Below are 10,833 nucleotides of genomic sequence, written 5' to 3'. Positions count from 1 at the left end.
TGAATGAGCTCATCATTACTCATACATAAGACTAAAAAAGGGTATAAAGAGTCAGAAAAAAGCGAATAATTTCTATAGTTTTGGCTGATTACACGCACTAAATCCTTCATCGCCATGGAACCCAGGCTCTGCAGGATCTTCTTTCTCATCCTGCTTAAAGTGTGTGTGTGTGTGTTTCTCCAGCAGTAATAGTGTTTTGGTACCCTGCTGTTGTCTTTATGTTTTTGAACCATACAGTATTATCAATGAAGGATAGAGATTGTTGCCTTGGACAGAAACCACCTCTCGTGATTTGATGAAATATTTGCAATTTCACAGGGTTATTATAGAAGATTTGTCAACCCTAAAATCAACACCACAAAGCCTTTCATCTGCCTGTAGAGGACCAGAGCTTGAGAATCACACAAATTCCATCCCTGAGGGGGTATGAGGCAAAATTAAAACTAGATCTGAAAAACAATATAAAAACTACTTTCGGGGGAAAAAATGAACTTGAAAAACAGAGGAACTCTCTTTAGTTTTAGTTTCTGTTGGGTTATAATATTATCTAAAGTTTTTACCAATTATTTCTTACAGCTATGTAGTACAGCTGTTAATACCTGTGCTGACTTTTCTAAATCTTGCCTCTGACAAATGCCCTCCACACAATAAAAAGATGACAATGTCAACAAAAAGTGAAAATGTAAAAGTGCCGGAGCAGTAGCGCTGTAATGCATCTCTGTTTACGGGTGTACCTAATGAAACGATCAGTGCATATACAAAGACATGTTAAACATTAAGGTGCAGACAGAGTCAAAGCATTGTGAACTTTATTTTTTCTGTACTTTACATAAAAGTTTTTTTTTCTGGGCCCTAGCTTTATTAGAGCTGTACAGTATCTCTTCTATATAGCACATTGATGCATTAATGTATGCTCTACAGCTGTTTATGTACATGTGGACTGTGGTTGAGGATTAAAATCAATTTCTCTCTCATAATGCAACATGACAGATCAGAATAAATCAGTTTTCACAGTTTGAACAGTTCAGTTCGATCTTCTATGATAATTCTGAGACTTTTACTTTCCACTGTTGACACACCTCCAGCCCACCACAGCAAACTTTATTTTGATGTTTATCCTGCCAGGACTGGCAGCGCTGAGGAAGCGGAGAAGCCCAAGCATGAAAACACAACTGATGCATACAGAACTGAAAGATTAATAACAGGATTGTTTAACCCTGAATAAAACTTTAGACTGCACCTGAAGTCTTTGTGGATACAATAACTTATTTGTGCGCATGTGGATGCTGTTATCACCGTTATGTTTCTCTTCTGATAAAGAATAGAAAACTAACATTGACATAAGAAATTACAAGTGTTTGCTATCACCATTGCTTCTATGGATGCTCGACAGAGGTCTCTTGTTCCAGGATCCACTTTGGCAGAGGTACAAAGTGCATAATCCTCTTGGTTTTTGATACAGGGCTGGGTAGGTAGGTCTGTAATACTCCATCCAGAACTACAGTTGTCCAAATCCCAGTATTCCTCTTTCCGTTGTCCTCCTACTTGTCTTCTGACACACTGATGGAGGCTCTCAGTTCATGGAAGATCTTTTACCTTGAAAAGGAAGCAAAAAAAAAAAGAAAAGAAAAAAAAAAGAACTTAAGACAACAAGAAAAACAGCCAAATTGAAAAGATAAGGAGCAGACACCTGATACATCCCTAAACTGGCTAAATGCACTGTGTTCTTATGCGACAGCCACAAACCAGATAACAAAGTATTAAAAAAGTATATTAAAAAAGTTTACTGTTTGTGAACAACAGCACGAGAAAAGGTTCAGTGAGAGATGAACATAAATCAGTAACCAGTCCTACCTGGTTTGTGGCTGTCAGGACGAACTAAATAATTTCCTTAATTTGGAGAAGAAGCCAACTTGTTGATTCAACTCTGCCTTGTTGTCATGTTTTCTTTGCCCTGCCTCAGACCGCCTACCACTGCTGCCCCCACCTGGACAGAGATTGATACTCCATCAGCCAGGTTTATCAACTAGGCAGAAATTCCTTTCTCAATCTTATTTCAGTGGACCAGAAGTACACAGCAAAAACCACAGAAGAAGGTAGAAGTAGGTAATGAAAAAAGCAGGAAACCAGATGAAGCTGTGTACCTGTGGTGGTGGCAGTGACACCATTTACTGTCCCCTCTATGTCCGTCTCATCCTCAGCGTAGCTCATCAACAGAGCTCTTTGCCTATCTGTGAGATTCCTATACAGGAAAACAAGGTTTTAGCTTTATTGTGATTTAATACATTTTTAAATTACACTGCAAGGATGTCAGTGCAGTCTTACTTGGGTATTTTAATTTTGACGTGGATGTAGTGATCTCCAAAGCCATAGCCACTGACTCGAGCAATTCCCTTCCCTGACAGGCGGATCCTCTGGTCTGTCTGGATGCCTGCAGGGATCTAAAGACAAATCCAGTCAATTGTTACACTGAATGTGTTTGAAATGTTGCCCAAAGTTGTTGTTATTCGGGTAACAAGACTTTCTACTTACAGATAAATTCAGAGTTTCATATAGGCCCTGTGTTCTCGCTGTGCCGCCCAGGATGGCTTGCGCTACGGATACGTAAAGGTCAGAGTGGATGTCTGCGCCGTCCCTCCTGAATATGGGACTTTTTTGGACCTGGTCACAATCACACGGCAATCCCATTAAAGAGGCTCAGAAGGAAACCCTTCTGGAAGGTCTGGCTATGAGATTAGCATTAAATAGCAGCAACTGATGCGCAACAAATACCCACCTTAAATGTGATGAAGATCTCCTTCTTTCCAACCGGCATTCTCACGGTCTGACCATCCTCCACTCCTGCAGGGCATAATATGTAGTATCAATTAAAACGACTTTTAACTTGAACAGTGGAACGATCCATCTCAAAGAATAATCCCATTAAGATCAACACCAGCAGGCTTTAAAAGGTACAAGGAGGAGATGTCGCTTACATTTATACTTTAAATTTTTAAGATTAAATGTCTATTTTGTTTTTCTAGACTAAACACCTCAATACAGAGATAAACTATCCTCCAGTCCACAACTATTTAATTATACATTTAGGACAGAGCTAATTAACTTTCTGGCACAAGACCATTTTCAATTTAATATGCATAACTATACGGACAAAAAAGGAGCCAAAATAACCCTGATTACATTACTCGAGTCACATTATGTATTTAACTAGTTAAGAGTAATTTTATCTTTGCATTCTTTCAAATTCTGAGTGATTAAACTATCTTTTACTCAATGTTCATCAGTGAAGCTGCCCTTTTAGGCAATGTTTCAATAACTTTGTGAAACAGCCTATAGCAAAGCTTGCTTTGGCACATGGTCCTGCTCATTAAAAATGAATGCAAACATATCCTTGAGGTATTTGCAGCGTGTAAACAGTAGTCAGATAAACAGACTTGAGTGTGACTGACCTGCAGGCACAGGAACCATCACCGTCTTCTTCTGTTTGGTTTGTCCCGTGCCACGACAAGAGTTGCAGGGGGTGGAAATGACCGTGCCTTTGCCACCGCAGCGCCGACATGTGGAACGCATCACAAATGGGCCAGTATTTACTGTTTCCTATAGCGGGGAAAATTTATGTTTAATAACACACTTGGAAAAAAAAAAGAGATAGAAACGAGATGATTGTTGGAGCTCTTACCATGCCAGAACCATTGCAGTTGTGGCAGTGTTGCACCTTAGTGCCTGGCTCGTGGCCTTTACCATCACAGCGCTGGCAGGCTGTTTCGATGTTAACTGACATCTCTTTGTTGACTCCCTTTGCTGCCTGAGTAAATGTCAGCTCCATAATGTACTATGAGAGGGAGGCAAAACAAACAAATAAAACATGTAAGAAGAGGACATTCTGATTGATAAAATAAACTGTTTCAATTAGAATCAGCTAAGGAATCGCTCGTCTTCACTTCACCCTATTTCACAATATCCCTCTAACCTCCTGTGGCTGATCAAATATGGCGCCGAAGTCTCCAAAGCCGCGGCCTCCAGAGAATTCTCCAAAGATTTTGCGGAAGAGCTCCTCTGGATCCACATTGCTGGCATGTCCACTCCAGTAATGCTGTCCTCTACCCGCCTGACCTGCATCAAAGCCCGCTGTGCCATATGTATCATACTGCTTCCTCTTCACTTCATCACTAAGAACCTATGAAGAACAAAGTAAGGTAATAATGGTAAAACCTGGAGATGTTTCATAGGTTTCAATGAGCAAAGCAAATCTAGAGTAGAATTAATGCCCAAAACCAAACCTCATAAGCTTCAGCCAGCTGAGCAAATTTTTCCTTGGCTTGTGGGTCATCTTTGTTGGTGTCAGGGTGATACTTTTTAGCCATCTGAGGGACAGCAAACATGAACACACCGTCAGCTACTGCAAACACTACTGTGCTCAGTTCAAGCTGCATCTCAGGCAGGAACAGACCTGGTAGTAGGCTTTCTTGATCTCCTTCTGCGTTGCTGTGCGAGGTACCCCAAGAACCTGGTAAAAGTCCTGTTTGCTGCTGGCAGGGGCACTTGTGTGAAAGGACTGAGTGTAGACAGCGTTTGGTGGTTTGAGGCCTGGAACTGTTCAGCAGGGTGAAAGGTGTGAGTACAGTTTCAAGACATTTAAAGAGAAATGCAGACAAGTAAAAAGACGCCAGATGGAGGACAGCTTTAATGTAAAACTTGGATGCATCTACAACCAAATAACACTAGAGTGTGGATCTGAGAATGTGTGGTTGTTTGTCTCTCCGTTAGCTCTGTGATGGACTGACAATCTGTCCAGGGTGTAGCCTATATCAGCTGGGATAGGCTGTAGCCCCACTGTGATCCTAAGAGGTATGTATGGATAAATGAGATGTCTCTCCAAATGCAGTGGTGCATTTTTAACTAAAAAGTTAAAGTTGTGGCTCATCTGTCCACAAATCCACTGTACAAGAAGTATTGTGGATCATGTTAGATGGTTTCCTCTGTGGGATTATTCCAATAACACAATTCTTGAAAAATAAGATGTGGAATAAAAATGTAAGTAAGCTGTGGATATTTCTGTAGGTGTTTGTGTAACTGTGTCACTAATTAGTGTGTTTAACATTGTTTTCTGCGGTTAGTTAGCGAGTGAAGGTGACAAATAATGCTAAAAGACATGAATGGAAAGCATCCTTAGACTAACCCTAACTGACAGAAGATTCTAGAAACAACACAGATCCCTAAAGCCCCCTCCAAATGTGGAGCATGTGAATTAGTCAAACTGACAGGTCTAATGTTAGTGTTAAGTTACTGACCAGGCCAAAATCTACAGTCTGACAGCAAAATGTAACACCGGCATCGGTCTCCTGCAAACTGAACTTAATGACTGCAAAGTATGCAAGACTGACTGCATCACATTTGATCAACTTTGAGAGTGCATCATAAAAATGCGCCGGTCTCCAAGCTCGTCTTTTCTTCAGTGTTTGCTTGAGCCGTCATGAGGGCACTTTTATTTAGCTGTCTTACCCTGCGTCATTCGAGTGAACTTCAAAACAATTAGCCTAGAATAGCCTAGCCTAGCCTAGCCTAGCTAAGGCTACTACCATATGGCTAACACAGCTCTTACCTGACAGCCCTCTCAATGTCACCGCTTTCCCCACTCCGCCACACACCAGGCTCCCATCGCGCCACAGTTTTTCGGCCCGCAGTGTAGAGAAACTCCGGACTTCTCCATGCCCAGAGCACACAATAGCACTGACAGCTCTCCGCTGTCCTGAAGACACGGCGACTGTAATCCAACGTGAGGAGCAACGAGCAGCCGAGGACGCCATCATTGCTACACTGGCCGCCGCTCCAGACGCTCTGCGCATGTTCGGGAAACAGTGGGCGTCTCCCACTAAACCCCCCCCCCCCCCAAAGATATTCTGTTTAATCCGAGATGTCACTCTCTCAAGAAAATATGAGCTTTGAAAATTTAACTTAAATCACCTTTTCTTTTTTTAAATAAATTCTGCTTAAGAAGTCACATCATATAAATCACGACCGGCTAAAATTATTCAATTTCCCCTGACTTTCCTCTGTATATCGAACATAACAAGTGACAAACGAAAGAGGATGCACACCTTTTGCAACACGGCGTAGCGCGTGAAGACAGCAACAATCCAGAAACAAATCTCCCGCCCTGTCGGACAGCTCCGTGGAGCAAAGCGAGCGAACACTTAAGCGGCAAGGCTGAACTGTCAGCTGTAGAAGGAACCCTCCTTTGCCGAGTACCAGCCACCTCGACACAGACACCCGGAAGGCACGAAAGTCAGTTTGAGAGGGCAGCATGAATCGCTTTAAGACCTCCAAATTCAAAAACACCACTCCGAAAATTGCCAAGAAAGATGTGAGTAGCTTGCGAGCAACAGAATAGGTGCAGATTTGCTAGCTAGCGTTAGCGTTGGTAATTAGCTCTGTGGTGTGCTCTTTTGTGGGGAACGCCTGCGTGTTTGCAAGGGATGTTGAACTTCCTGCATCTGGAAATCTGCACAGCATTCAGAGCAGGAGATGCAAGTGTTCTGTGGGCTCTTAGTGAAGACTGAAATCATTGTGGTTGCACACTGCTGTCAGCCGTGATAGGATGCTGTGGTGATGCACATCACCATACTTGTGTTAAAATAGCTTATTAGCTCTTTGCTGCAGTATTAAATGGTTTTGATTGCTCCGATTTTCAGCCAATGGGAAAAAATATAAAATTTCCCCACTGGGAAAGGAAAATAATAATAATAATATAACTACCATATAACTACCACAGTTGCCTCTTTTTCAGTGATAGTAGTCCTGCAGATTGCAATTGTTGACATGTCTGGACTGGACTGCAGTGTCTTGCATACAAATCTGGACCAATTCTTTCTCAACTTTAAACGCCTAAAGCTCTGCTTTGTGAGGTGTATATTATAATGTAATCCCCAGCTTTTTTTATTTTATTTTATTTTTAAAGCCGAGGCAATCCTTGGCATGCACAGAAACAGTGGTATCTCTACAAATCTGTGCCCGGGGTTTAAGACAGCAGGTGGTGCTTTGCTCTTGTGAATGTTAAACTAGCCCTTTGCACCGGAGAGCAGATTTAATGTGAAGTCATGTGTCTGTGTGCTGACATTTTATACTCAGTGCAGGGGTGAAATGTTGGTCAAGAGGAGATGCAGGATTATGTGGCTAGAATGAGAAAAGAAAGCAATTTTATGTCAAAGCTACTTCAAATCATAGGCCTGCAGAGGAATTTAAAAAAGGTAGTGAAAGAAAGTGACCAGTGAACATAAAGTTGTCTTTCAGATGATATAACTAGAAGTTTTATAGACTCAGTTATTGTAATAATCAGCATTATATGTGGTTTAGATTGAGGAATTTAAGTTAAGTCATATGTTGTGATTTTTGGGATTGAAACGGCCTCTAGTGTGATGTATTTGCATTTGTTGTCTACCTCGCTTTTGACACAAACATGTCTAGTTTTGTTGCAATAAATGCAAAGAGTGCTTTGAAATGAATGAACAGAGCAGCAATACATCTCTTCTGCAAGGCTGTCGGAGCTGTCAAAGTGCCCTTTAGCGGCTGAATGACCATCAGGATTGCTCTTAGTTTCCTGAATAGCAGCGCAGCAGTACTTACTGGAGCATGCTGTACAGACACACTTTCCTCTAGCTGCTCTTGCCTTGTTAATGTTATGAAAGAGTTTTAAGAGTTCTCTGCTGTGCAAAGCAGGGAGGACTTCCACTTCCTTCCCACTCATGCGTGCATGTGTGTGTGCTCTCTGTCAGATCCTTCCTGTTTATTGCAGCGTTTGCTTTCTTTTTCTTTTTTTTTATGGTTGTGACAGTGTGTGGCTTAATATTATGAAACAAAGAGGAGATGGTTGTTTGTGGTCTTTTTTGCATTGACTTATGCTTGCGCATTATTAAACCCATGTGTTTCCACTAGGAGTGGATCAACAATGTCCATGCTGGCTCCTTTGCCTCCCAGGGCAACCACATCAAAGCAAGTTCCAAGCTGGTGGCTTTCAATACTGAGCAGGCTGGTAAGACTATAAAGGTTTGGCAGAACAGTAACATTCCCTTATACTGTGCTGTGAAAAGGTATTTGCCCCCTTCCTGATGTCTTTGTAAGGTTTTCCAACCTGGGTTGATTACTGAAACTGAACTCAGCTTTTCAAAAATGTGGTTAATTATAGTTAAATCAGGAGTTAACAAGGGTGGGGTGTTACTTTTCAAATAGGGCCAGATAGGTTTGGATCGATTGTTTTTTCCGCTTCTTAAATAAAATCATCACGTTAAAAATACATTTGAATTTACTCAGGCTTATCTTTGTCAGATAGAAGTATCCACTTTTTACAGTATGAGTCATGTTTATACTGCTGTTACCCAAGTTCAGAATATCAAGATTGTCATGGTCCTGGGCCATGTGGGCCCAGTATTCTTAGTTCCTTGTATTTTTGTATTTCGTTCCTTATTTAGGCCATGTTTTCTGAGTTGCCCTGTTGTGTTGTTCCCTAAGTGTTTTCCCTTCATGGCTTTTACCCCCTGTGTGCCCCTCTGTGTATCTGTGAGCCCTCGTCTCTCCTTATGTTTTATTCCATGTGGCCCCTGCCCATTATGTCTAAGTTCTCCCCGTGCTCTCTCTCCCCCCTGTGTGCCCTCTATGTATTTATGAGCCCTCGTCTCCCTTTGTGGTTGTTTCATGTTTCCCCAGCCCGTTATGTCTGTGTTTTCCCCGTGCTCTCTCTCCTCCTGTCTGAACCTCTGTGCCTGTACATGTCATGTTCAGTTCACCCCGCCCTGTCTCGTTATGATTATCAGTATCACCTGTGTTCCCCGTGTGTGCCCACTTTCCTCGTTTACCCTCTGTGTATTTCTGTCTGAGTCTCCCTCTGTTCGGCGTCGCGTTCTCCCTCATACTGTGTGTGATTCCCCTGTGTTCCTTGGTGAGCTTTATGTTAGTTTTTCCCAGTTTAGTTTTGTATTGTTTCTCGTGGCCAGCAATAAAGCTGTGTTTTTGAGTTCATCCCCGTGTGTGTGAGTTTTGCGATTGGGTCCTCATCCTGCCTGCCACACAGCCAAAACATGACAAAGATAACATAACCTAAAAATCAAACACAGTTAGAAGGAACATTTTGAATTTTTGAAAGGATAATTCCTGACATTTCCTGTCTGCTGTACGTGTCCACAGGTGGAGGCATGCTGGGCCTGTCTTCAGTCCAACCAGGCTCAGACGGCCAGCGGGCTGTCACCCAGATTTCCTGCCATTCTGGTAGTTTTTTTTTTTTTAATCCTTTTGATTGCCTCTTAAACTCTTTAAAAACAGAAATCACATGAGAAATCTACATGATGTTTCTCAGAAGTGAAAGTAGACACATGACCTGGTTCTAATATCTTATGCTAATGTCTATTAATTAATTTTCCTTCTCTCCTGTCAGATCTTGTGACTGACATGGACTTCTCTCCTTTTGATGATAGTCTCCTGGCAACATGCTCAGTAGATGAAACGGTGAGCTGTTCAGTGTCCTACTTCTTTCTGACCTTGTTCGTTCAAATATACTCATAAGCCAACGTTCCATCGTCTCAGGCCTTGTTATTCCTGCCAGGATTTTGAATTGTTTTTCCTATTTAAACGTTTTGAAGACTCCTTTCTCTCAGCCACAGGTGCCCCAGCTTACTGGAATGTGCTGAGCGGGGTCCTGCGTCTTCATACTCAGCAGCTCGGTTTACCTCACAGACCCGTAAAGATATGCAACTTTTGCCGCACACACGAACCAAAGTGATCTGCAATGCCCCGCATCTGCAAAACACTTTCTCTCCTCTTATCTTTTGCCAGCACGTCATATTGTTTCACCAGCTTGGTTGTGCTGAGCAGGGAAAATGTCTGGGAAACGTGATCTCAATTGTGTGTTTTTCCTGACTTAACTAGACTTTATATAAACTCTTTTTCATAAATTTTCATGTAATCTGATATTGATGTTAGAAACATAACATGAGCCCAGACCCCAAATTATTCAACATTTAGAGAAATACATCATTTGACGGCCTGGTTGATGTTACACTTTGATATTTTAATTACATGCTGTTTTGATCTTCTTCACACAGTTTGTTCCCTTTGTGAGGCTAGACAACCACAGCTCCTGCAGTCTTATGGTTGCTTAGCCTAGCCATGACCGGTTGGTGAGGGGAGGGAGAGAGGACAAAAAACACACTGTAGAAGAGAGCCACACAATAATAATACTTAATGATTAAATGCAGAGTCATGTATAAACACATTTAGTGAGTGAGTGAAGAAGAAACCCTCAGTGCATTATGGGAATCCTCCCAGCAGCTTAGGCCTATTGTAGTGTAACTAAGGGAGGATTCAGAATCACCTGATCTAGCCGTATTGTTTGTTTTGCTAAGAGGAGGGAGAGGGGGAGAAAAGGGATGAAGGTTTGTTTTTTCCCTGAAATGGATACAGAGATGGCAGGAAGAGGGAGAAAGAGCCATTATCTTTATTTTTAGTCCTTTCGTGTGCGCAGGTGAAGCTGTGGCGTTTGTGTGATCTGGCGCAGGAGCAGTCCAGCAGTCCAGAGCTGACCCTGCGGCCAGGTCAGGGCAGGCTCGAGCTGGTGCTCTTCCACCCCACCTCCTCTGGCTTGCTGGCTGTTGGCACCACTAAGTCTGCTCAGATTTGGGACACCAACTGCCAGGAAGCACCGCTAGCAGGTAACTACAACCAGCAGCTGAGCACAGTTAAATTTTTTTATTTGAAACAAATCTCAAAATCTTTGTTCGTACATCATGTGCCGTGCTGTTTTTCACATGTAACATTTCAGTCTGTGTCAGTTAGTTGTCAGTAAAT

At 42.2% G+C, this 10,833-nt stretch overlaps 2 protein-coding genes across 3 annotated transcripts in view; one reads left to right on the top strand and one right to left on the bottom strand.

Moving 5' to 3' along the window:
* Positions 1–836: 836 nt before the first annotated feature.
* Positions 837–5,861, bottom strand: dnaja3a (DnaJ heat shock protein family (Hsp40) member A3a). 2 transcript variants are annotated; one of them, XM_085271242.1, is made up of 12 exons: positions 5,603–5,861; positions 4,451–4,593; positions 4,281–4,364; positions 3,971–4,177; positions 3,680–3,832; positions 3,450–3,597; positions 2,777–2,841; positions 2,533–2,661; positions 2,326–2,441; positions 2,145–2,242; positions 1,855–1,987; positions 837–1,596 (listed from the first exon to the last, which is right to left on the bottom strand). In XM_085271242.1, the coding sequence occupies exons 1-11, from the start codon at positions 5,844–5,846 to the stop codon at positions 1,869–1,871; spliced, it is 1,506 nt and encodes a 501-aa protein (XP_085127368.1). In that variant the 5' UTR covers positions 5,847–5,861; the 3' UTR covers positions 837–1,596; positions 1,855–1,868. The 2 variants fall into 2 exon arrangements, with proteins under 2 accessions (XP_085127368.1, XP_085127370.1); XM_085271244.1 differs by lacking the exon at positions 1,855–1,987.
* A 335-nt stretch (positions 5,862–6,196) lies between these two features.
* The window catches only part of coro7 (coronin 7), a 108,448-nt gene continuing 103,811 nt past the window's right edge, over positions 6,197–10,833 (top strand). Inside the window, exons 1-5 of the mRNA XM_085271240.1 lie at positions 6,197–6,364; positions 7,933–8,029; positions 9,178–9,258; positions 9,425–9,495; positions 10,511–10,697. Of these exons, the coding sequence (XP_085127366.1) occupies positions 6,305–6,364; positions 7,933–8,029; positions 9,178–9,258; positions 9,425–9,495; positions 10,511–10,697 (496 nt within the window). The 5' untranslated portion in view covers positions 6,197–6,304. The remainder of the gene's footprint in view (positions 6,365–7,932; positions 8,030–9,177; positions 9,259–9,424; positions 9,496–10,510; positions 10,698–10,833) is intronic.

The sequence above is a fragment of the Mchenga conophoros genome, linkage group LG4 (genome assembly GCF_057382185.1).
Source record: "Mchenga conophoros isolate Kocher_MC1m ecotype Shallow Benthic linkage group LG4, M_conophoros_male_GT1.1, whole genome shotgun sequence".
Classification (NCBI taxonomy): domain Eukaryota; kingdom Metazoa; phylum Chordata; class Actinopteri; order Cichliformes; family Cichlidae; genus Mchenga; species Mchenga conophoros.
Note: the sequence above shows the minus strand (reverse complement) of the source record. Positions and strands in the feature narration are given on the sequence as shown.